This window comes from Ochotona princeps, chromosome 10 (genome assembly GCF_030435755.1).
Source record: "Ochotona princeps isolate mOchPri1 chromosome 10, mOchPri1.hap1, whole genome shotgun sequence".
Taxonomy (NCBI): Eukaryota; Metazoa; Chordata; class Mammalia; order Lagomorpha; family Ochotonidae; genus Ochotona; species Ochotona princeps.
This window is the reverse complement of record NC_080841.1, coordinates 66,989,113-67,016,286: the sequence shown is the minus strand read 5'-3', so window position 1 is coordinate 67,016,286 and position 27,174 is coordinate 66,989,113. Positions and strand designations below refer to the sequence as shown.

At 46.1% G+C, this 27,174-nt stretch overlaps 1 protein-coding gene across 1 annotated transcript; it reads right to left on the bottom strand.

Moving 5' to 3' along the window:
- Positions 1-1,500: 1,500 nt before the first annotated feature.
- RHOU (ras homolog family member U) lies at positions 1,501-8,887 on the bottom strand. Its single transcript, XM_004588456.4, has 3 exons — positions 8,321-8,887; positions 6,681-6,739; positions 1,501-2,066 (listed from the first exon to the last, which is right to left on the bottom strand). Exons 1-3 carry the CDS (start codon positions 8,580-8,582, stop codon positions 1,611-1,613), a joined length of 777 nt encoding a protein of 258 aa, XP_004588513.1. The 5' UTR covers positions 8,583-8,887; the 3' UTR covers positions 1,501-1,610.
- Between the last annotated feature and the right edge of the window lie 18,287 nt (positions 8,888-27,174).

Genomic DNA, 27,174 nt, shown 5'->3' with positions numbered 1-27,174 from the left:
TAAAAAACACAGAGATTAAAAGCTCTTCTACCCACTGGCTCTACTGAGATTTTCCTAGCGAGTTATGGCATTGACTTTGGCTATTCTGCTGCACTCCCAGAAGTCTTGACATTGTAACTTAACTCTGATTACCTTGTGGCAACTCAGAAGCAGTCCTTGCTAAGATCACCCACTCTTTTGTCCCCATGATCCAGCCCTTTAGGGAAGGTTTTAACCTTCCACCTTCAAGAACGATTTGTAGTCATAGTTTTCTGACTGTCCACGGTAAGAAGGCTCTTCAAAGTGGGGGTCATGGTCTAGGTGTATATTTGGTCAGTTTCTTGGCACCCAGCATTCTCTGCTGGCACTGCCCTGAGAGCCACCAACAAACCTAATTGGCTGTTGTAGCAGGATTCAAGAGATGTTCACTGTACTTATTAAGATGGCCTCAAAAATATGTAAGTTCAGATGTACTTAAAATCATATCTAGGGTCTAATAAAAAAGTTTAGCAAGAAGAAACCAAGCTGCTTAACATCTGTTCTTATGGCCACACTCTTCCCTGCTTATTCCCTGTTCTTATTTGTGAGCTTGCATCAGCAGCATAGACTTGTACACATCCATGCTTATGTGTGTGTGTTGAAAGCACATTCTGTCTGACATAAGAAAGAAGATGCCCATGTCCCAGGAATACTTGCTATTGGTCTTTCAAGGATGCTCACTTTTTGGCACAATGTGAGTATCAAAGTTTTAGACACTCCCAACAGATGGACCTCATTGCTTGAGTCACCTGGGACTTAGGCTGCTCGGTGCACCTGTTGCAGTGGTGAAAGCAAAGTACACATTCTGATCTATACTAAAAGAAATATGGGATCCCACTAGCTTTCCTCCACACTGTGACCAATTTCGATTATGTTCACACAATACCAACACAAGCTGGATTCAGGAGAAAAAAACAACAATGGACATGCTTTCTTTTTGGTCTACACAGTAGGATGTTTTTGTTGGTTGTTTTTAAATCTTAATGAACTGGATATTATGAAATGACAGAAGTGACTAGTTTAAGATTTTGTCAGGCAGAGGTCTCATTTTTTTTTCCTCCTACTTTTGTTCTCAAAGGAAAAGGTATGGTTTGTATAGCGTTTCAAAGTTAACAGCTATAATCAGTATGGCTGATCCATGTGCACAATGCTCTATACATTAAGTAGCCCTTAACTAAGAGAGGGTTAGCCAGACAACCTCACCTTTGTTGGTCTCTACATTTAGTGACATACACTTCTGAGGTGCCTTTTTCATATTAGATATAAATTAATCCAGAGTTCTAAAGCACTAAATTCCAGAGTTATGAAAAAGTCTTAACTTACTTCAAAAACATCTTGCATAAGTGTGTCATCCCTAAGCTCAAACGAACGGGAAAGTAAAGGCAAGGAAGAAGACATAAATTGAGAACTCTGAGAACACACACACATACACACACACGCACATACACACTTTCTCTCTCTCTCCCTCTCTCTCTCTCTCTCTCTCTCTCTCTCATTCTCTCCTGGTTCTACACAGTATGAGTCATTTCAGCTAATATAGCTTCTAATGTGGATTTCATCTGAAAAATAGCCTTTCTGGGTGTCTGGCGGCATCATACGAAGCAGCAGTACTTCTTCCACCAGGACTTGGAGAGGTTTTTCACTTTGTCTGGAGTCCTACTTTTAGACTTCTTTGGCTGCTGCTGCGAGTCTGAGTATTGAATCCCAGCAACAATGGCCGCGTCAAATACCTCTTTGAGGTTTTTCTGAGTCAAAGCGGAGCACTCAATGTAGGAGGCGGCTTTGATTTCCTCGGCACACAGCTTAGCCGCCTCTTCCGGCACTGGCTTCTCCTTGCACTTGTCCAGCTCGATGAGGACTTTGACGTCTTCTCTGAGGTCTGACTGTGTTCCGACGAGGATGATGGGGGCTTTGGGACAGTGGCAGCGGATCTCTGGCACCCATTTCTCACTGACGTTTTGAAAGGACGAGGGGCTCACAACACTGAAGCACAGCAGGAAGATGTCTGTGTTGGTGTAGCACAGAGGCCTCAGCTTGTCAAACTCATCCTGCAACCAAGTAGAGCAGCAAAACAAAAATAAGATTTCTGAAATCCATTCTCACCAGCAAAACAGTTTCACATCTATCCCGGGGGAGGGGGGTTGGCAGGTCATCCAAAGCCACTGACTACCAATGGAAGAAACAACATCTTAGCAGCAGCTCTGACGCTTGTCCAAGTGGACCCAGAGATCCAGGAATATAGACAGGTGCAGCAGCTGTCTGCTTTGAGGACCAGCTATGGCCCTCACACTGCCAAATGCATTCGTGGTTTGCATCAGATCTGCACCTTATCATAGGAAAAGTATTTAAAGTCAGTGTTTTACCTCAGACCGGACAGGGTCTCCGCAGGAAGCTGAGGAACTAGATTGGACTATAAGATGTTGGACTCTATGTTTAGTTTATGTTTGCAAAGAGGGACTCTCAACTGTACTTGATCAGTGGATATGCAACAAGGTGGAACATTCCACATGGGGGGAGGGCGGAGGGAGGGGTGGGGTGATTCCCAGTTCCAACGAAACTGTATCACATAATACAATGTAATCAATGAATAAAAAAAAATAAAGTCAGTGTTTTAGAAATAAATTTAATTTTACCTAGCCTTCCACCAGAAGGACTCAGACCTCTCTGTTGGCTCTTGGTAATCAGCTATTCTACTGAAATTCAGATTGCATCCCCAACCTGTCCCTGGCACACCCCGGTTCAGCAACACAGCTGCATCGTGAATGATGTTGACTTCATTGTCTCTGCACCTAGCACTCATGGTACATAGAATCATGTTCCTGAGACACAAGGGCAGACCCAGAAATGGAGCTGAGGAGCTTGGCTGGGCCTTTGTCACTGGCAAACGCGGGGAATCTGGGCCTCTCGGTGTTAGCTCATGCACTCCAGTTACTGCCTTCTTATTCTGGTTCTATCTCCTGTTTTGCCCTCCTTGCCTCACTGTCTCTATATTCCTTTTTCCTTTCTTGATCTCTGCCAACACCGTAGGCATCCACCATCTACAATAAATACTCTGGATGGATAAAAAAAAAGAAACAAAAACAGAAAATGGACATATCCACCACCACCTTAAAGCCTAGAGAACTAAACCAAGTAAGTTATGGTTGGTTACACATAAACTGTCCTTGAGCTCTTTGTCTTCTGCAGCCATTCATTTAATGGCAAAACATACTCAACAGCAACTCTATGACCAGGTATGGTAAAGGAGTTTGATTGTAAACAAATGACACAGGGCTCCAAATCATCAACAACATTCTCTCTCTCTCTCTTTCTCTCTCTCTCTCTCTCTTTCTGTCTCTGTCTCTCTCTCTCTTTCTCTCTCTTCTCCTCCTTCCTCCCTCCCTCTCATTTCCAGAGGTCATGAATGAGCCAAGTCCTGGGGCCAGAGTGGTGGTGTATGTATCTAGCTGATCCACTACCCTGTGGCGCTAGCACCCCATGTGGGCTCTGGTTCGTATCCTGGCTGCTCCACTTCCCATCCAGCTCCCTGTTTAGGGCCTGGGAAAGCAGTGGAGGATTGGCTCAAGGCCTTGGGACTCTGCACCCCTTGGTACCCTGCTTCATGTGGAGACCCAGAAGCTCCTGGCTCCCAGTTTCAGATCAGATCAGCTCTGGCCATTGCAACCATTTGGGGAATGAACCAGTGGATGGAAGACTTCCCTGTCTCTCCTCTCTTAGTAACATCTGCCTTTCAGATTTAAAAATACATAAATGAATACATGTTTTTAAAAAAAAGGAAAAGAAAAGAAAATGGAGCCTTGTCTTCAGGCAGCCCCTCTTGGAAGGTGGCTCCCTGTGTGCTCTGGGATCTGGGATTCTATTACCAAACAAGAAAGAAAAGGCAAGCCATGGCAGTACAGGAGCCAGCTGGGTGCTTGGGCTTTGGAATGCTGGCCGAGGGCTCTGGGCAACAAAACAGAAATGAAACCTCCTGTACGATGCCTGACTAGAAATCTTGGCTATTTGCTGAAATAATAAAGTCCACACGTGTATGCAGAGGCCAGCTGGAACGCACCCTCAAGCAAACAGGTTCCAAGGCCAGGTGCTTTGCAAGCACTTGCCCCGTCTGCCACATGACTGTTTCACAGGGTCCCCTTTTAGGGTGCTGAGGCACTGAGACTGGAGTCTGGGGCTGGACTGCAGCAGCCCTTCGGTCAAGATGAGCCTGAGGGTTTTTGTGTTTTGTTTGAAGTATAAAGATGTTCCCAAGCTCCTTATGAGTCAAAAGGCTGGAGAACTTTCAGCTTCTATTGGCAATTCTACAGTGAGCTACTCTCGTTTCAGCAACAAGCTTTTCTTTCATGCCAAAGTGACATATCTTAAAGTCATCAGGCTCTCTCTGATCCCTCTGTATTTGAGTGAGACTGTGAGTCCAGTGTTAAAAACTCCTTTTGGCATCTTATAGACCCACTTACCTACCTAGTAAAGCAAAACAGTGACCATCAGATATTTATCCAATCAGAAAGCATACCTCTCTGCTCCAAGCTCAACACCTTCTTGAATAAGCATATTGGCTTTCTCCATCCAGTCTAACTATGCTCACTTGAGGCTGTCAGCTTCATCAAGTGTTGCGTCAAATCCTATACCTTACCCGATAGGAACAAAGGCAAGTGGAAAATGTCCACCATCTTGCCTAGTTTTGCACTTGGGAAATCTACTGGGTCACTTCCCAAATGGCAACCCCCAGCCACATCTGGACCTGGCTGAACTGGGGACCAGGAACATCATCTAGATCTCTCACATGGGTGGCAGGGACCTATGTGCGTGGACCATCTTCTGCTGCCTTCCCAGGAACATCCGCAGGGAGATGGCCTGGAAGTAGAGTAGTAAAATGCTCCAATGTAGGATACTGGCACTTCAAGCAATGGCTTAACTTGTGTCACAGTGTCAGCCCCTCCAAATGTTTTTGTGAAAATATTTCTAAAATGACAAAAGTGTCTAATTCTTTCTGATAATTGAGTCATTTTCAACAAGGTTTTTTTTGTTGTTGTTGTTGTTGTTTTGTTTTGTTTTGTTTTGTTTTGTTTTGGTGAAAATCCCAAAATCCTATTCTCCTTTGAAGCCTCTGTTTGGAGGTCTTCCTTCCAGGCCCACCAGCCTGTGCCCCCAGGCTTCACAACTACTGTACTTAATTACATTTCCTCCACGAGCTGCTGTGAACCAAGCTGTCCTCCCCACAAACTGGGCTCAATGAATGGCAGGCCAATGGTCTGTGTCACCACCCTGAGGACCCAGCCTTCCTCCCCTAGCCCTGCAATGCTCCAGGCACTATGCCAGACTCAAGAAGCAGGAAGTCATGTTCTTGTGGGCAGCCAGCACCTGCCAGGGAGCCCAGCGATGGAACAACGATGTCTCAGTGACATCCGCTAGGGTGCTGGGCTGCCTGCTCCCTTCTTATAAGAGAGCCCTGGGAACCGCATCTTTGGACTTCCCGTGTTTTCCTGTCCCCACCCCTAGTGGCTGATGCCTACCTTTCCTGGGATGCTCCTCTGCCCATATTTTAAGATCAGGAAACCTGACCCTCAAGAGGTTACCCTGGTCAGCACTTTTACCTGCCTCCAAAGTAATTGCCAGCACTTTGCAAACTATAGCATGCTGGGAAAGCACCTAGCATGTTATCTGTCACTTGGGCAAACTCCAATCCCCCAAGGGAGTACTCACAAGGCCAGTCTAAACTGAGTGACTTTACACCCAGCAGGAAGAGTCACAAGGCAGTCCCACACCTCTCCATCACTGCCTCGCTGTAGCTTCCAAGCACCTGGCCCTTGCTCAGGATCTGGAGTGAGTGCCAACCATTTGTGCCCGCAGCTTAGCTTTGCTCTGACAACTCTCTTTCCTAACTCCCCATCTGCCACCTTGCTTCCTGGGCAATTGGCTGTTAGCTTGGAAATATTAATATGACAAAAGTTCCATCTCTTTCTGAGCAAATTTCTTAAGATATCAGGCTCTTTGGGGCTAGCATGGTGGTATAACAGATAAAGAAAACTCCGGCCTGGTGTACACCAGCACCCCACGGGGCACCAGTTCCAGATCCAGCTGCTCCACTTCTGATCCAGCTCTCTGCTAATGTGCCTGGGAAAGCAGCGGAGGATGACCCAAGGGCTTGGGCCCCTGCACTCACATAGAAGACCAGGAAGAAGCCCCTGGCTCGTGGCTTTTGGACCAAACCAGTTCCACCTGTTACTGCCATTTGGGGAATGAATCAGCAGAAAGAAGATCTCTGTAGCTCTCTCTCCCTGTAACTCTGCCTTTCAAATAAATAAATCTTTTAAAACAAAACTGACTCATAGACCATCAATGAAATAATCATATCGCCTGTTTACTCTGATAAACGATTACACAGCTTCACTGATGTGCTCTCAGTGGAAATCCCAACTTTGCCATCAGTGGTATGGGGAATGCCTGGTTGAGGAGAGTCCTTGAAGACCCTGGCTCACCCTGCTTGGTGGGTTGGGAGGTGTGTGCCTTCTGAAAGGGCCAGCACCAGCAGCAAAGGCGGGTCTACTCCACAAGGCTACAGGGTGACCCAGTTACCGTGACAATCATTTGGAAGCACATCAACAGTGGTTTGTAAACCTTTGAAAGGGCCGGTTCCCTTCCCAGCACAGTAACATGATACTGACCTGACCGGCGGTGTCACAGAGCTGGAGTCTCACAGGTCGCCCATCCACGGACACCACAGCTTCAAAACAAGACCAATAGGACCGTCAGCAGGTGCCTTCCAACTGTTTTCCCAAGTCCAAATACTTGAGCCCTTGGGTGCCTCCTCCATCCGTGCCCTCTGAGCAGTCGCCTCCAGCCAGGAGGCTGATGGAGGAAGCGATTTTGTACACAAGCTGTCCTTCCAGGGCTGGCCATCCACTCCACCGCCCCCAGCCCTGAGCTCTTTGATGGTGCCCCCAGAAGGACCCTGTGCTTTGCTCCCAGCCCAGGAAGATTTATTTTCCTGTCACACTCCTTTCAAAGGATCTTAACACATCACAGAAGGAGGGGGGCAGGCTAGCAGGCTAGTCATTGAGAAGCGACCTTGCAGTTTCCAATCGGTGGCAACTCGCACAAATCATGAGGTTGTTTTTCCTTCCCCACTTTCCCTCCCGCTTGGGAAATGCTCCCCCACTTTCAGGGTTTACCATGGAACTCTAGCTTGTGTTTTGAGAACTTGTGCAAACACAGGCAAGGCCCCGCACGGTCCTGTTTATAACAGAGGACATTCTTATCTTGGTCTGTCAGTTCAAAGAGAGGATTTAGAAAAGAAAAGGAAGGAAAAGAACGCGGGCGCCCACCTTTTGACCAGGATCAGAGCCTTTGGGGTAAGGGGGAGGGGCTGCGTCTGGGCAAGTCAGGAGGCTTGCCAAGCACTCAGCGTGGGGCTTGGTCTGCAGCGCTTTTCCAACTGTTTACAAATGTTTATGGGAGTTGGCTGTGGGCGGGAGGAAAAGAGGCAACGCTCTGATGGGAAAGCAGGCGCGGGACACCCTTTATCTAGGGTCCCTTAGGCGCTGAAAGACACCCCAACTTTGCCATCAGGAACTACGGAAAGAGATCAAGGAAGTGTGCGGGGTGGGGTTTGGGGTGTGGGTACAGAGGACAATGTTCTCGATTAGTAAGGCAGTGGTTTCTCACCAGCTTCTGCGAATTTTAACTTTTTTTTTTAATTCCAGATCTGACACATCAAGATCGACGGACGAATTATGTTTAAGTCGACCAAACCACAAAACAGAGCACTCCATACATTACAGTCTTCTTCTAGTTGGTAACTGAAGGAGATCTGGAGAGACACGCTGACCATCGCCAACAGCCAACGGGCTCCGAAGGTCGAGGCTGTTCGTGTCTGGGGTTCAACGCCCTTCTCGGCCTTCTCTGGCGCCACCAAGGCGTCTCTTTAAAGTGTGGAGACGCGCCCCAAGGAAGGAAACGGGTGCGAGCGAAGGCACCTGCGCATCACCTGTCCTTAGAAACAGGCCGGTGGCGTCAGCGACGCCGAGCGGACGCAACTGTTCTGCGTGGCACACTGGCACCCAAACTCCACCTGTTCAACTCCCCGTTCGATGGTTGCCAAAGCCAGCTTTTTCTCCAAGCCACCGCTTGCGTCTCCCCAAACTCTGATTTCAAGGTTCCTCACTACCTTGCAGTGTTCTCCGACTTCTCCCACTCCACCCCTTAAAAAAAAAAAAGCATCCCCCACCGTTCCGCACTTGGCGGGCTTCCCCCTCCTCCGTGTGCCTCCCGACCCCGCACCCCTGCGCCTCAGGCCCCTGCTCACCCGAGAAGTTGTCGAAGGCGGTGGGGATGTACTCGGTGGGGTAGCCGTTGGTGGTGTAGCTCACCACCAGGCTGGTTTTGCCCACCGCGCCGTCGCCGACCAGCACGCACTTGACGCCGCGCCCCTCCGCGCCGGCCGCGCGCCCCCGGCCCCCGGGCGCCCCGGGTCCGCGCGCCCCGCGTCCCCCACGCTCCCGGCGGGGCGGAACGGGCGGCGCCTCGCAGCGGCCGGAGAACGCGGGGTCCCCCTGCTGCGGGGGCATCGGTCCTCGTGCACAGACTTGCAGGCGCGGGCGATCAGGGGCCCGGCCCGATCCTCACTCCGCCCGGGAGGGCCGAAGGAGGGTGGAGCTGTCACCGTCAGCCGCGGCCGCGTCCCCGGCTCCGCAGAGCGACGCTTCCTGGCCGCGCGGCTCTCAGACAAAGGCAGCCGGGGAGAGTTGCGGCTCCGCGCTCCAGAGGCGCCAGCCGGCTCGGTCCCGCGCGATCGGTGGACTGCGGACCGGAGCGCCGTGTGGCCCAATCGCTCTGCCTCCGCCCGGCTTCCCCGCGACACGACGCGTGGGGGGCGGGCAGGCGGGCCGACGGGGAGGGGAAAGAGGCGGGTCCGGCCTGGCCCCTCGGTCCCCGCGCCGAGGACACAGCGCCCCCAGCCTGCGCTGCCCGTCCTAGCACACGCGGGGCGCAGGCGACTCCGCGCCACCCGGTGCCGGGATCACCAAGGCGCAGGATCCTGGGTTTGCTGAGTGCGAACTGGAGCTTTGGGGAACGGTGAACACCTGCTCCGGGGAGCAGCGCCCGAAGGAAGAGCTCCGGCTTGGGCAACTTCTCTCCAGGCTCCAGACTGCGACCCTGAACCCGACCTGTAAGGACGGTTCCGCTTTTTTTTTTTAAATGCATTTTTTTTTTAGACAACCTACATGACCATGTCTCTTTCCTTTTTCCTTTTACTTCCTAGAAGTAAAGCACAAAATAAAGAACTCTAGTTAACCTCAGTCCCATTTCTTCCAAGCCCTGGAGCTGTGGGTGCTACCAGCCACCAGTTAGGATGAGCAGTGATCGTTCCAAAGTAATTGCCAATTTGGTTAGCATTGTTCCATTTCTAAACCATCCTTTAAGAAAATCATATGTAGGGCCACAACATCCTCACGGTAGTCCGGCAGAGCAACTACGCCATCTGGACTCCTGTAATCAACAATATAGAACTAGGCCCAGAGGCGTGGCCTAGCGGCTAAAGTCCTCACCTTGAAAGCCCCGGGATCCCATATGGGCGCCGGTTCTAATCCCAGTAGCTCCACTTCCCATCCAGCTCCCTGCTTGTGGCCTGGGAAAGCAGTTGAGGACGGCCCAATGCTTTGGGACCCTGCACCCGCGTGGGAGACCCGGAGGAGGTTCCTGGTTCCCGGAATCGGTTCGGCGCGCATCGGCCCGTTGCGGCTCACTTGGGGAGTGAAAACATCGGATGGAAGATCTTCCTCTCTGTCTCTCCTCCTCTCTGTATATCCGGCTTTCCAATAATAATAATAAAATCTTAAAAAAAATTGTTAAAAAAAAACAATATAGAACGGATCGTTTTTGAAATGGCAAGGATGTGCTATGTTTGTTCTGTTGCCCCTGTCCTAAAAGGTTTGACTCTTGGGCCCGGCGGCGTGGCCTAGCGGCTAAAGTCCTCCCCTTGAAAGCCCCGGGATCCCATATGGGCGCCGGTTCTAATCCCGGCAGCTCCACTTCCCATCCAGCTCTCTGCTCGTGGCCTGGGAAAGCAGTCGAGGACGGCCCAATGCATTGGGACCCTGCACCCAGGTGGGAGACCCGGAGGAGGTTCCTGGTTCCCAGCATCAGATCGGCGCGCATCGGCTCCTTGCGGCTCACTTGGGGAGTGAATCATCGAACGGAAGATCTTCTCTGTCTCTCCTCCTCTGTGTATATCTGGCTGTAATAAAATGAATAAATCTTTAAAAAAAAAAAAAAAGGTTTGACTCTTGCTCGTCGCCGTTCTTCATGTTTGCCTCTGGTGTCACGTGATCTTTGATATACTTCGTGAAGCTGCTTTCCTACAGCTGATGACTCATATCCACCCCAATAATCCTGTGTTTTTGGTCCCTTCATGCCGGCGCCTCCTGAGAAGGTATTTTCCATCCATGAGCTTCCTCTGTGTTTCCTCCACCCCGTCTCCTTGCCCCAACCCATCTGTCCCAAGTTTGTGCGATTCAGAGCGAATGGAAGGCAGCCCCACTGCTAAGTACCCATTGGATTTTTGTTGTGTCTCCTCGCCATTACAGACTGACTGGATTCCTGATGACTCCCGTTCTTCCATGACTTAAATATAGTTTCGAGACCTAATGGTTAGCTGAAAACGAAGTTCATTTGTTGATGACTCTTCTGTTTAGCTTCCTACCTGTAGGCAACAAATAGTCCATTCAAACAACCGGACCAACGCTGCTGAGCCTACTCTTTAAAGAAGGGCTCCTTAGGGACAGGACATCAGGGGTAACCAACAGACATGGCGTCACTCTGGCGCAGTTAACTTTCAACTTAACATGACTTGGACCCATTTTATAGAAGGGAAAACCTGAGGCACAGAGCTTGTAAGTCATGTGTTTTGAGTTCGACAAGCTCCTGAGTTTCAGGGCCAGGCCTGAAGGAGAAATGCAAAGAGTTTCTCTCCATTTTAAGAGCTCCTAATTGACGTTCTATAGGTATGGAAGAAGACAACGGGGTCATCTCAGACTTAGAAGCATGGCTGTGATCAGGGTGCTGAGAAAGAATTACCAGCAGGTTAGAAACTTGGATCCCCAGCCCCACACCCGCAAACAGCATGTGGAGACCCGGAAAAATGAGCACATGCGTCAATATGTTCTTGTAAATTTTGCATATGTCTGTGTGCTATCTTGTTGTAAGATTTATATGCTTGAAAGGTAAAGATTCAGAGAAAAAAAGCTAGAGGTCAACAAATTTTCCTTACAAGGACTCATTTCGCAAATGGCCAGAGCTGAGCCAGTGTGAAGCCAGGAGTTTCTTCCGGGTGTCCAAGTAGCACTTGAGCCATCTTTCACTGCATCCCCAGGCATGTCAGCAGGGAGCTGGACAGAAAGTGGAGCAGCTGAGATTCAAACCGCCATCCACATGGGACGCCCACTCCACAACAGCAGCTTTGCTGTGGCACTGGCCCACCCACCACTTCTCTACACCGTCTCTTTTGATTCTATCTTCCCTTCCTACTGAGTCATCTGAAAATTCTAAGGCTCAAATCAACAAAAGTGAGGCTGGGGAGAGATGTTGTTTAAATTAATGGGATGTAGAGATATGAAAAGAGAGCCACCAAGGGGCAGAAATTAAGGGCAGACACTGACCTTAAAGGTCAGCACCTGCATGAACCTGAACCCTCTTAAGTTTTTGAGCCTCAGCTGCCTGGTTTGCTTCTCTCAAGCCCCAACTTTTACATGCTGTATGGTTTATGGTTCTCCCATGTTGTGTTATTGCTCATCATCCTCCAGTGGGAATGGCTACCACGGACACACCTTCTGCAGGAGTCAGATTGGTGTCCTGCGATGCCTGCACTAAAAAGCTTCCACTGTAAAATGTACATGTTGCTGCAGAGGGTTGGCATTACAATATAGTCCAAATGTAGTCGGTGTGGCAGTTAGGGCTCAGAGCATATGGGTCCACACGTTGGTACAAATTCCTCCATGTCCAGATATCCCTCTGTCACTTGCAATAACCTTTAGAGTAAACTGGAATTTTAAGGTATGGAAAAAGTTATTTTATTGTAAAAGAGTTTATTTATTTGAAAGGCAGGGCTGAAGGGTAGGGGGAGGGAGAGAGAGAAATCTTCCATCTGCAAGATTATTCCCAATATGTCTTCCATCTGCTGGGTCACTCCCCATATAGCCACAACCGCCAGGGCTTAGTCAAATGGAAGGCTGGGTATCAGAAGTTTCAAATGGCTCTCCATTTTGAGTAGCAGGGATCCAAACTCTTAGGCCATCTGCTGCTTTTCCTAGGAGAAGAAGCTGGAGCAGAGGCAGAGCAGCCAGGACACAAATGGGTACCCATATGGGATACCAGTGCTGCAGGCAGTGGCTTTACATGTCATGACACTGGCCCATGCTTAGAAAAATATTTCTGGATATAAGGTTTATATTGTGTGTTCTTAGGCTAGGCTATGCTGTGCTCGGTGGCAAATAAGCTCAAAGTGTCTAGAAAAATAGGAGTCGCTTTTGAGTACACAAAATTCACAGCAGATTTAATGACTCTTAAGGGCAGCTCCCTTCCAAGTAGCAACTCAGGACTTCAGCCTGACTGTGGCTTGTCCCACCAGGGACACACGCTTCTCACATGAACACACACGTTGTAGCAACAAATGTGTAGAGCTGAAAGTAAAACACAAGCTTGATGTCCAAACCAAGAAAATGAGTAAGTTAGCTTTGGAATGTCTGTTACCTTGTTTAGTCAAGCAAATGAGTGCAGGCCCAGCACTGTGGTATAGTGGGAGAAATGCCCCGTATGGGCACTGGTCTGTGTCCTGGCTGCTCTGTTTTTAATTCAGCTCTTTTGTTAAATGTAAGTAAAGCAGAGGAAGATGTCCCAAAGGCTAGGCTCCTGCCACCCCGTGTGGGAGACAGGGATGAAGATCCTGGCTCCTTGCTCAACTTGGCTCAGCCCTGGCACGTGCTGTCATTTCTGCTTCTTCCTCTCTCTATGTAACTCTTTCAAATCAATAAATAAATCTTTCAAAAAGTTTCATGGAAAAAAGATGTGATCAAAAATTTACACACAGATTTCAATTATTTTTTGTGTCAACTATCTTTTGGTTCCATTTTTCTTGAACTTTTTAAAAGTACCCTCTTAGTAATTAATTATGTCATATTTTTGTTAGACCTACTCTTGTTAAAAAAACTATTTTGCATTAATATTTCCAAATTATAAATGGTTAAAATAGTCTAGCCTACACATCACACTCAGGACTCATGGTTATTTACATTCCAAAGAGCTATTTACTTTAGCAGAGAATGGTGATAATCGCATACTGCACACTTTTTGAATTAAATAACACTCTTATCTCAAAATTCAAACGTGATTTGAGTGACCAAAATCCTTTTTTACAAAACTTTCCCAGGAACACATATCATGAAGTATTACTGTACACTGTTTACATTGCTAATGTTTATTTTTAATAGGGATATCATCGTCCATGAGTGTTATTTACAAGGGTTTTAATAATTTTTAACCAACTGAACTGGTTCTGCAGGGTTGTTACAAAAGAGACAAATGACAATTTACATATACAAGCTACAGGGGAAAGAAATGAAAGTTCCAGGAAGGGCCCCGGGGCAGAATGGCAGGTAAACTGCTGGGGAGGAAAAGTCACGCTCAACTGCTGACGTGCCAAACAGATGCTGGGCCAGGCCGGCTGGGCTGTGCAGCCGGGGCTTCCCCCTCCAGATCTTCCCAGCTGTTGCAACTCTGTCATTCACTTTTGATGATCCAGGCCTTTTCAGTCCCCTCCAGAGCTGCTGGGGTGTTCCAAGCTTTTTCTCCCAGCTGCCTGAATTTTCCCATTGCATAGTTCCTTCCCAGGCCTTAGAAGCAACTGGTGTGCGTCCAGTTGCACATCACAGAAACTCCCCAGGCCAAACAGTTTCCAGCTGCCCAGTTCCTTGTGGATGATAAGAATGCTTTAGAAACCCCTTTTAGCTATTGCAAAAACTTGACCTCCCCTAATTTTTCAGTCACCCTAAAGATAAGAAACTGACCACGTAATCATTTCCCACCAACCATAGTCATCTGGGCCAGCAGTTGTGCGGTGCTGGAACTGCCTTAGTCACTTCTAAAACCACAGCCCTTTCTTGTCTCACTCTTCCCAGCTGAGGGGTATGGAGGCTCCCACAATCCTACAAAGAGAAGAGGAAGTGTGTTTTTATATAGTGTCCCAGTAGTTTTCAAAATTCATCACTGGGTTTGCAATAACGCTGTAAGACTTGGAATGAATGTGTGGCTATTCAAATACCATACCAATCTGCCAAAGTCAGGGTTTGAGAAAAAACAGAAGTCTACTCAACCAGGAGTGCTTCTTTCTCTTTTATGTGCAACCTTGAATAACATAAGCAGAAGGAGAATATTGTTTCTATCAAGTGAAATTAGGAAGCAAATTTGATTTCAGAAGCTATGAATATTTTAACATTATCGAGTCTAATTAATAAACATTGTGACTACATAGGAGTAGTGGTCATTAAGACAATGATAGAGCATGCTCTGGGTGTCAGGGAAGTTCTACTCCCTGTAAGGGAGAAGATGGTTGTAAAATAATGATGCCTGAGGAGTGTAAGAGGACGTGCAAAGTGTGATAGAAAGTATGTGCCTGGGGACGCAGTGGGACTGCAAACAAACTTGCTGAACCATAGGAGAGAAGACAGCTTGGTGCAGCCAGGGGGATGCAGAACACCCCACCTGCCCATCACCATCCAGGTGTCATGAACTTAACAGTGTAGCCTCACTGATGTAACTCACACTGCCCTACGAGTTTTTCCATGCCTCGTCATACTCAATCCTCACAGATTCCGAGCTTGTAAGTTACTGGTTAGAAGATAATGACTCAGAGACACTGATGTTGCCTGGCTGGTGGCAGAGCTCAGTGCCTAGTCACAGGACACTGCCACACCCTACGCCGTGCTTTGGATGTGACATCTCCCAAGGGCTCATGTACTGGAAGTCTCAACCTTTAAGTAACAGCACTGGAAAGTCATGCCACGTAGTGGGGTCACTGGGGCTGCTGCCTTCAGAAGGAAATGTAATGCTCACAGGAAGCAAGATGGACCCATTCTCGCTCCCTGTGTGGCCATGGGACCTCTTGCTCTGACAGGCTCTCCCGCCATGATGCCATTGGCCAAGAGCAGATTTAGTAGCTAGGAGATCTCTGTCTCTCAAATTAAAAAAAAAAAAAGTTTAACAGATTGATTGCAAAAACATCAGTTGAGTAATTTTGTTAAAGACTTCTTAAATGATCAACTACTTCATGTTTGATTTTTTTTTTACTTTTGTAACATGTCATTAATTCAGATGGTTTTCTCGGTAATCAAAATTGGGAAGTTTTGAGTTGGGTTAAAAATATTTATAGAATTGTGGGGCCCAGCGCAAAAATGTAGCAATAAAAGTCCTCGCCTTGAACGCACCAGGATCCCATATGGGCACCGGTTCTAATCCCAGTAGCTCCACTTCCCATCCAGCTTCCTGCTTGTGGCCTGGGAAAGCAGCCGAGGACGGCCCAAAGCCTTGGGACTCTGCACCTGCGTGGGAGACCTGGAGGAAGTTCTGGCTCTTGGCTTAGGTTTGCACAGCACCAACTGTTGCGGTCACTTGGGGAGTGAATCATCGGACGAAAGATCTTCCTCTCTGTCTCTCCTCCTCTCTGTATATCTGACTTTTCAATAAAAATAAATAAATCTTTTAAAAAATGGTTATAGAATTGTGGCTGTCTGGAGGCAGCTTTCCACGTCCTGCCTAACAAGAGCCTTTGGCTGTGGTTTGACTCCAGCATTCTGCTCTTTATGTGGTTCATGACACTGATGGTATAAGCAAAGGTAGAGGAGTTTAGTATTTTGCAGTTTAGGTTTATTTAGAAGTTTCATTGGGGCCTAATTTTATTTAAGATGCATGCTGTCCATCCTCCATGATTCCTGGTACTCTGCAATCCATTAAATCCTTCATTTGTGAGATAGCACATGAATACTTATTTGCCTTTATATATTTTGTTTTGTATTTTGGATTGAGGATGTCTTATATCAGACTGCACCTATGATATTTGTCCTTTTAAGATTGACTCATTTCACTGAGTATAATGGTCTGCAGTTGGGACCACTTGGTTGCAAACAATAACATTTTATTCTTTTTAATAGTTGAGTAGTAAAATACCAGATATTAGGAAGATGCAGTGTCAAGCATTGGGATTCAATAAGTGGAAAATATATCTGCCGAATACTCTGCCTATCCGGCTGCAAGGTAAGACATTTAGCCCCATCTGAATTTGAGTAATCATTTGCTCCTTCGAGGATCATGCGATCAAAAATTCATCTGCTTTGATAGTTCAGTCACCCTGCTTTGAGGACACGAGTCTTGGTAGATTTGTCAAGTGATTGCTTAATTGGTTTCTGCTGCTGGGTTGGATGTCCATGGAAGGAGGGCACAACTCTAGTTGAAAACACACAGCCTGAGTGGGTGGCACAGGTATGGGCACCCTCAGCACACAGCCCTGAACCGAACAATCTGGATTGCTGTGTCCAGCATACCCACTGCATCCAGACATTGATCTGCTTGTGTTAGCAAACAGACATGCCCTGAGTGGATTTGCCTAATAAGGCCCATGTGTGTTCTAAACTTACTAGAGATCTTCAGGTAAACCTGAAGGTCCAAGCGTGCAACAAGCATGTCGTGGATACCCTTGGAAAAAATATTGAAGGTTTAGTGGCTAAATCCTCACCTTGCAAGTGCCAAGACCCCATATGAGCACTAGCTCATATTCCAGCTGCTCCACTTCTCATCCAATTCCCTGCTTGTGATTTGGGAAAGCAATAGAGGATGTCCCAAAACCTTGGGAGCCTGCACCCTTGTGGAAGACCCAGAAGAAACTTCTAGTTCCTGACTTTGGATCAGCTCAGTTCCTGCCATTGCAGTCATTTGGGTAGTGAACCAGCAGATGGAAGATCTTTCTCTCTGTATCTTCTTCTCTTTATAAATCTAATCTTTTTCCAATAAAATAAAGAAATATTTTTAAAACAAAGGAAAACTATTGAAACACCAGTATCATGTTTCTTCCTTACAAAGAAAAATATTCTCTGGTCTTCTGAATATGATGTGTGGTGTTCCGACAGCTATGTCTTCAGACAAGGCAACAATTACATGATAAGTCGATAGTGGGAACTCAGAGGCAACACGGAATGAGACAGGCTCTGTCAAGCCAGAAATGGCTGTGGACACAAGAGAGGAAGATGCTAGTTAGTCCATCACTGTTTCCCTGGAGTCAGTTCTGATAATGGGGAGGGCTACAAAATTGTTACGGTCTAACAAGCCTATATTTGGTCCCGTTAGTGCCACCTGATTGCATACGCCATTTATTTATTTATTTATTTATTTATTTATTTATTTATTTATTTATTTTACCTTGAATCTTGTAATCAGTAATGTAGCCATGTTAGTGCACTGCCATAACAAAGCAACATAAGTCAGGGACTTTTAACAACAGTGGCTTATTTCATCACAGTCCTAGAAACTAGGAGGTCAAAGCGCCAGCAGGTGAGCTTTCTCACGGGGCCTCTCTCCTTGGCTTGTAGGTGGCGAGTTTCCTGAGTCTCCATGTCATCTTCACCCTCTCTGTGTCTGTGGGTGCAATACCAAGTCAGATTAGGGGTCACCCTACTGACTTCATTCTAATTTAACTACATCTTTGAAGATCTGATCTCCAAACAGAATACAGTCTGGGAGTGGATGTTAAGCCTTCAAAAAAGGCATTTTGACACAATACAATTTAGCCAAATCATGTGGGTGCTGCTGTTAGTGGACCGTGTTCTGTTATGCCCATGTGGCTAGAAATTATGTATATATAACAAGATCTATGATGTACTATCAATTGTATCTGACAATTTTCTGTTCTTTTTTAAAACATTTATCATACAAGTCATTTGACTTACTATAACAGGAATTCTCATTATGCCAGGAGAGCCAATACAGATATTCATGAAAAGGTGCTATTTTTTAAGCTATGGAGATATTTTGATTTAATTTCCTGCAGGATTATTTCACGTCTTCTTGGAAGCAATTAGAATCTTCTCGCAAGAAGCCATAACCAGAGAAGGTATGAGAAGAAAGCCACTCAGGGAAGAAAAAGTAAGAAATTACCTAAGGAGTACAGCTGGAAGGGTTGACCAATTTGAAATCATTTGCAATTCTGAACCTTAATAAATACTAACCTCCCTTTTCTTAACTAGTGCAGCAACATGCTTCAGAGACAGGTTATTATGCTCACTATTTTTGAAAATACTTTCATGAATTGGAAATTCAACATTTTCATCTTTTTCTGAAGAGAATCGAGGTACAAAGTAAATGATCTATGGTAGAAGATGGGTGGATGCATTCATCAATCAAAACATAGGAAAGCAAAAATAAGACAGGATATGAACATTTTCTCAATCTATCTAAATTTTAACCAAATAGGTATGTGACTGGTGAGGCCATCAGGAAACCTCACGCCGTTTCCTGTCACCCTCAGTTCTCCTCCAAGGTAGGTGCGGCACAAAGAACAGACGTGGCTAAAGTTTTTCGGAATCTCCTTGTCTTTGGATCCTCAGTAGCCATGATGGATTGGGGTTGGCACTGCCACCAGAGCTGCTGGAATCCTCACCTGCACTCTGCTTCCTTACCCCATGGAAGATTCAGTCCCTCCCACAGTGAGAGCAGAGAGTCAGGATCACCCGCAGGTACACCTTCCCGAGTCAGGTCTTGGCAGAACTGCTCATGAACTCCTGCAACCAGACCGATCCTTCTGACACCTTAGTTCTGACATTTTGGGCTGAGAAAGATAGTTCTCTAGCTTTTCCCAAATAGGCTGCATCTGAACTTTAAGCCACTGCTATGGCTTGAATGTAATTTGGCCTCCAAACTAATGCAGAACTTTAAATCTGTAAGTCTTAAGTTATGAAAGTAATTTAATCAAATGTTGAAGAGATGGGGCTTAGTGGAAGATCCTATGTCACTGGAAGTGCATCCTTGGAAGGTGGGTCTTCTGAGAAATTGGCAATAAAAGCCAAATCTCTCTCGCTCCACTTCCCAGCTGCCATGTGACTCATCTTCTGCCTGTGTCCCACCATTGCCACCTGTGGCCCTCAGACAAACCAAAGGAGTCACACAGCCCTTGGACTTGAACCAGCCACCTTGTATTGATGGTTCACACGCTGCTTGCCCTCCGCTCTCAGAGGACCTTAAGATTCCTGGTCCCCAGTTACCCACCTTCCTCCCCGCCCCACCAATTCACAAGTTTATTTTGACTTTATAAAGATGTATTTTACTTGAATACAAGAGACTGAGAGTGAGAGAGACAGAGAGAGAGATGGAGAGTGAAAGAGACACACAGAGAGAGCTCTTACATCTTATACCACTCTCCAAATTGACACAATGGCTGAGCTGGGCCAGGGAGAAGCCAGGAGCCAAGAGCTTCCTCTGGGTCTTTCATATGTGTGGCAGGTACCCAGGCACTTAGGTCGTTTTCCACTGCTTTCCTAGGTGCACAAGAGGTCTGGACAGGAAGTGGAACAGCCAAGATATGAACCAGTAACCATATGTGATTCTCATGTTGCAGGAGGTGGCTTAATGTACTATGCCACAATGCTGTCTTCCAGTTTTCTCTTCACTTTGCTGGGCTCGACTTGGGCATAACCTGTTGGGGTTGTTGCCCTCCAGGAGTGCATTAATGTTCCTAACTCCTGAAATCACACCCTCCCATACTAAGTAGGGGGATACATATCACCAATAAGATGTTGCCCAAATCATGGAAGGCAGCTTCTCACTCCTGGCTATGTCATGAGGACTTCAAGTCGACCTGTGGAGAGCCACGCAATCAAGGAACTAAGGTCTCCTGTCAACTGTCAGGTGAGTGAATCGGCTCGAACTTCGCTTCAGAAGACGTCAGTTCCTGCTGACATCCTGGATATAATCTCACAGATCAGACTACCTAACTAAGCTGCCACATAACTGCTGACATCCAGAAACTGGGAGATGGAAGAGTGTGGCTTTAAGCTGTTAAATTCTGGGCTAATTTGTTAAAAGACAACAAATAACTAGTGTATTTGCGTACGGCATGCACCTTACTAGCCGATGCCATCTGAGCTTGAAGCATGAATAGCTCTCTACCATCTCTCTCTCAAGACTAGAAGCAAACTTCTTGATTTCCATCTCAACTCTCTCTTTTTCCAACCCCCCACTAGAAACCAGCAGACAGTTCACTTATTTTACAAGCTGTGGAATACTATCTCCTACTCCCTCACTCTCCCATGCTTTTACTGTGACTTCTCATGGAAGCGTTCCTAAGAAAATGATCTGGAATTCTCTTTTAAGCTTTACTCTGTAGAATAGGAATAGTCATAAATTGCACCAAGGAACCCAAATGGAATTATCTATATGAACAGATGTTTTACTTTTTATATTTAGACATGAAACTACCTTGCAGATCAAATGTACCAAAGGGCGGGGGCGGGGCCGTGGAATTACCTTGATCTTTTTCCTGTATCCAGTTTGTCTTCTGACCCTGAATATATTTTTTTTTATGACAGTGGTCATGGGAGCTGTGTGTGGCCCAATAGCCCAGAGAAGGAACTAGGATGAGCTTCTCATTGGCTGAGATGACTAGTCAACATCTGTTTCTGATAGGATCTCTCCCCGCAGATTCTCGGATGATGTCATGGGCACGCCTCCAGCACCAGGCTAGAAGGTGTTTTGTTATGATGATGTCAAGGTGGGCAGAGGCAGCCTTCTCCCCTGCCTATCCCTTCACACAGGATGGAATTAAGCACACTCTAAGAGGGCGCCTATGGGCAATTTGGACTCCTTTCTACCTTCTGAAATTTTTTCCCTTTTAGTAACAGTAACACACCCTAAAGCCCCAGGGGACGAGGGAGCGGTCACTTCAAATCCGAAGCACCAATAATCACTGTATTCTAAGATTTCCTGACTCTGACCGTACAGAGTGTTTTGTACTTGCTGACTGCCAGGAGACTGATGGACATACAGAGTTACTACAGAAGCAAATCCAGGCATCCTTTCAAAGTGGTTGTACCGTTTTCGATGGTTCCAAAGATCTGAAATTCTTGGTTCTCTGTAATGCCCCCAGAGAGGAGGAATGCCTTTACTTTGGTGACCTGCAGAGGCTGACTGGGGACAGCAGTCCCCTGTAGCCATGTTGTCCAAATCTGAGAGCAGAACCCTGGCCCAGCCCTCCTGATAGCAGCTGGCATTGCTGTGTGGGGGACGCCTTGGGAGTGCCAGCTGTGCCAGGCTTTCCAGAAAGGTAAATAAAAAGGAACCCGCTGTATCAGAGGTGAAAATGAGACGTGAAGCATTTAGCCTGAATAGCAAATAAAACCCTCCTCCTCTGGCACAGGGACATTTTATTGTGAGAAGCATATCAGACTGTGCTTGGGTGAGAAAAATGTCATACTTGAATTGGAAAAAAGTATTTTACACTGTTATAGCCAGTTTCTCCTATGGAGTATAAATAAATATGTATAAAATGTACAAAAAGGAAAAGTGTAGGGACTGGAATGACGGCACAGCAGGTCAATTCTTGCCTGCAGTGCCAATAACTCATATGGGTATTGGTTTAGATCCTGGCTGCGTCACTTCCTGATCCAGTTCCCTGCTTGTGGCCTGGGAAAGCAGTGAAGGACGGCCCAAGCACTTAGCCCCTGGCGTCGGATCATCATAGCTGTGGCCTCTGTCACCTTTTAAGGAATGAACCAGCAGAAAGACTCTCTCTCGTCCTTTCCCTCTCCCTCTCTCTCTTGCTACTTCTGACTTTCCAAGTTAAAGAAATAAACCTTAAAAAAGAAAAGAAAAAAAGTTTAGAATCTGGTTTTAAAAAAAGTAAGTTTAGAATCAATTGGCTGTTTCCTCCCCGCCCCCGCAAGTGCTGTGATCCCATATGAGTCAGTTCATGTCCCAGACTTTCCACTTCCCATCCAGCTCTCTGATTGTGGCCGAGGGAAGCAGAGGAGGATGGCCCAAAGCCTTGAAACCCTGCGTTCATGTGGGAGACTTGGAAGAAGTTCCTGAATTCTGACTTAGGATCAACTCAGCTCAGGCTATGGCTGACACTTGGGGAGTGAACCAGCGGATAGAAGATCTTTCTTTCTCTTTCTCCTTCTCTTTATAAATCTGTCTTTCTAAAAATAAATCTTAAAAAAAATAAAAAGCTTAAAGACGATAAAGATGATTTAGAACCATGCAAGGCCTGCTCAGTAGATGTCGGCCGTACTGTGCCCCCTATGTGAAATGTGGGAACTGAATTGCACAAGAGACAAGAAAGTCCTATTTCCCAGGAAACTTAGGACATTTAACAGCTAGCTATTCAGCTACAATTTGAGCCAAATGTTTGGAAATAAAAATAAACAGGAGCAGTGAGCTGCTGGAATGCAGTTTCTCGTTGAGTTTTTAGAGCTGGCATCACGCCTAGCACATAGTAGGAATGTCAGATGTGTACAACAACTTGATATGTGCTTGTGTTCACTGTGAGAAATGATAGTAGATCAGGAAAAAGTCTGGCATGTGAATGCCAAGCAGGAGGGAGGTCAGGAATTATTCATACCAAGGAAAGTAACACGGGTTTTTCAAAAACGCATACTATAAAAATGTTTTAGCTACTTATTTTATATTTACTTCACATTTATATTCATTTTATGCTTATTTTGTAAAGGTAGGGTTATAGAAAGGAAGGCAGAGACAACGAGAAAGCAGGAGAACAATCTTCCACCTGCTAGTGCACTCCCTAAGTGGCTGTGAGACTTTAAATATGTTAAATCAACAGCTCAAAGAAGTGATCAAACAAACACAAGAAAGAAAACCAAAGGAAAGTATGAAAAAGAACCGAAAGAAACCATTCATTAGCCTCATCATGAAAAATACAATATCAAACAAGCAAGTGAGAAAAATAACTACAGAAATGGGAGAAACCACATTGTTAAGAGGCTACTTCGCAAGCCTCAATGAAAATAAATTTAAATATTGGGTAAGATGAATAATTTCCAAAAAAGTACATTTTTTTTCTGAAAATTGATTCTTTTGGTTCAGCATTGTGCTACAACGGGTTAAGTCACAAAGACACTGTCACCTCCGGTGTCTCACACCAAAGCAAGGTTCAAATCCTGGTTGCTCTGCCTCCTATCTCATACATGCAAACAGCAACATTTTGCTGATAAGATGATTTTAAAAAACAACTTACAATAACATCAAGAAGGTGTTGCCACAGCACCGTCAATCACCTACCACTGGTGAAACAATGTCGATTAAACACTTTATGGAAAGAAAGGCCTCTCCTGGGTCATTGGATATGGATGTGGAGTGATGGGAAGATCAGTGGATTGTACATTTTGAGGTTTGGTTCCAGCACTATCTGGCTTCATGATCTCCTCTAAGACAAACTGATGGCCATGCAGAGCCTTCATACTTTGATATTCCTTCTGGCAATAAAATCCCACTGTCCTAATGCTATGATTTCATTCATCACTTCACATTGAGGAAAAGGGGTATTATCTTGGTAAAGGTTAATATTAACTGCAACATGATTCTTGTTTAGTTTCATGGTTGACAATCAGTTTAGAATTAATTATTAACAGGAAGCAATGACGAGATTTGGTCTGTTTTTCCTTTGAATGTCCATGTCTTCCTTTACCACACTTGCAGTCAATACTTGCTACCTGAGAATCAAACACAAGGTTTTCAGGAGCTTTTGCAGCCTGGAAACCCTCAGCGCAGGCAGACAGGTAGAGACCACATCCCCCCAGGACCCCACGGCACCTCTCTACCTGACCAGTCAGGTATGAGCAACACAAATGTGAAATTACACACACACACACACACACACGCGCGCACAAAGGAAAACTACCAAAAAATAGAAAAAGAAAATTCCTTCAATCTGTTTCAATGTACATATGTGTGTATATATATATATATATTTAACTGAAAATGTTTGGTTTAATTCTTTTTCCTTATTAAGCCCCAAATTCATTACCCATGGCCACTTGTTTATCTTATGGAACTTGCCCACTTTGAAGAAACCCTGGGCTGGACCCTCTAGAATGAAAACCAGGCAAGAGGCACACAAGTGTTTCTGAGACATCTGCCAGATACGGATGCTGGTTGGCCCTGCAAAGCCGTATGGAAAGCTGGTTTTTGTAAATCCAATGATATGGCATGATGAATTGGAGAAGCTTGCTGTTGCAAAGGGAAGTCCCCACAGCAAACCATTGCTGTGAAAATACTCAGTTCCTTGGTTGTCTTGGCTTTCAAGTCTTGACTTTTTAAAAAATGTGTATATATATATAAAATTTTATTTTGAATGTCATGGGGAGGGGTAAAAAATGAAAGAGAGAGAGAGAAACAGAGAGAGAATCTTCTATCCTCTGGCTCACTCCCCAAATGTCTGCAATAGCTGGGAGCTTCTACAGTTTTCCATGTGTGTGCAGGGGCCCCTGCACTTGGTCTATCCTCCACTGCTTTCCCAGACACACTAACAGGGAGTTAGATTGGAAGTGGAGCAGCTGGGTCTGACACTGGCATCCATATGGGATGCCTGCACTGCACGTGGTGACTTAACACAAAATTCCACAACCCTGGCCCTACAAAGAAGCTTTGAAGTGTTTAATGTTTAGGAATGTGGCATCTAAAGTTGGTCATTTACATGCCATGTGTTGTATAGATCACAAGGATCCAATGCCCATCTCTGATTTCCTTGGGAGATCTTGGTGATGGCTCACATGGTCAGGTCCTCGCTTCCTGGAATTAGAGTCTGTCTGTATCTCTTTCTGTCTCAAATAACCAAATAAATAAATAAAAATAAACTTGGATAACGACCATTATGAGTTTTTTAAAAAAATTTTTTAAATGTATACATGCCATTGAACCATACAGTGAATTTTTTTCTCAGCATTTGTGGACTTCGATTCTATTCATTTATCAGTCTCATGTTTTCATTGCTCACTTGGTCACAGATTCTGAATTTTAAAATATCTTGGGCGCCACCTTGTGGTGCAGTGGTCCTCTTCTTGCTTAAAAAGAAAAAAAGTTGATACAAGCCAAAGTCTCATTACTTCTGCTGTAATTACAGCCTGAACTATTTATGGTTAAAAGCAATATACAGCATGCTTAAAGGTCTCACGCAATGCCAGGACGTTTGTGATTGCATTTAGTTTGTACTTACTGGGTGCTTTCAGTCTAATCATTTTCAAGTACAATAAACTCAGGATAATATGATTAAATACTTCCGCCCTAGTTCTTTCAACCTTTGTATTGACTTGGCTAACATTTGGCATGGTTGCCTTGGTGAGGAGACATAGTAAAGACCAGCCTCAGAGCTGTGCTGTTTGAGCTGAATTTTACCAGCTACTGTCCTCAGCTACCCTGAGGATGAGAGATGAAAATCTATTGCCTGCAAAAGTTAGGTCCACACAAAAACCCACGCATGCACATTTATAGTAGCTTTATTCACAAGTGTCTGAACTTGGAAACAAGAGGTCAGCAGGTGAATAAATCAATAAGCTGTAACATGGCCACATAATGGATGTTTTTATAGCATCCGCTGGGACTCCATCTGGAGCCCAAAGGATTTCACCTCTCAACTGGCTTCTTGGATCCCAGCTTACATACAGCATCGCGTGCTTGCTTCTCTGACTGTGGACAAGCTTGATCAGAGAAGCCTCAGGGGTCCTCACGGTGTCATGCTGGACTGAAGTGGACCAACCCCGCATGAAGAGAAGCTCCAAAGTGTGGATCCTCCCAGGATGGAAGGGAAGCAAGGGTTGGGAAAATGAGCTGCACAGGAGCTGATGAGGGGCGAGGGGGAAGAGCCAGTGGTCCTCCTTCCTGAAGTGGCTGCAGGACCGTGGGTCCTCACTGCTCTACAACCTCTTCCAAAGGTGCAGCTCCTCACACCGGCATGTGGCTTCACATTTGCTTCTCTTTTTGCTTGAAAACCAGAGGCGTGGCTCAGGTCTCTGCACCTTGTCACCTAGCTAAGCTGGCCAACCCAGCTGATACGTGGAAGCAGGGGGAGAAGACCGTTCTGCTCATGCCAGGGACCTGCTTCTTCCAAGAGGCCGGGGAAGCAAAGGGAACAATCTTCTTGGACAAGCCACCCAAGGACGTGACTCTCAGAGCTCCACATGTTTGGCAGGTAGCTTTGCATACCGGCACATACAGTAATTCATCAGTGGCTCCTGCCAGGTTTCTTGGAGCTAACTCATGGACAAATGCCAGAGCAGGGAAGGGCAGCACCTTTGGCTAGGATGTGTTCCCACTGTTTTGGTAGGAAGAGGCATCCAGTATTAGAAAGTAACATCAATCAGGCCAAGCATGGGAGAGTTCCAGCCCCAGTGGTCTGGAACATGGCTCTGCTGTGTAGCTGAAGTTTGTATTTCTCAGCTCACAGAGATTTGCTGCTCTTCACACATGGAGGAAGACAATGTCAGAGCTAGAGAAAAATGAACTGCTCATTCCCCAGAAAGAGCAGTGGTTTACCTACGACCATAGCAGCCTAAATGTGCTCTATCTCGTCTGAACTCAGGGCTGAGCACGGCTGGGTCTGGTTAGGGCTTGGATGGGAGAGTACCAGTTTACAAGGTTACCTTCTTCAAAAAAGGCGGTAGGGGGTAGGGAGTAGAATGCAGGTGAGAATTTAGTTCAGGCTCAATATCAAAGAGCGCCAAATCACAGCAGTTGCCTGTTCATCGAATGCCTGGCAACCAGGCACTGTTCTAGACGCTTGAAAAGCAGGAGTGAACCATAATGAACAAATCACATCGCTGCTCTTCTGTAGTTTGCCTTGTCTTGTTTGTGGGAGGTTGGGGGTGGGAGGGGCACAGGTAGGATCATACGTAATAAGCAGGAAAGAAGGGAGGGAAATTGGGGGTATGGAGGAAAGAAGGAAAGCAGAAAGGGAGAAAGGGAGGGAGGAAGAAGGGCAAGGGGAAGGCAAAGAGGACAAGAACAGGTTTTTTAGAAAGTGACGAATATTAGGAAGAAAGACAACAGAGAAGAGGTGAGGAGGGCCCACAGAGCCATGCCAGCGGAGTACTTGAGCACGGAAGCCACGATGCCCCT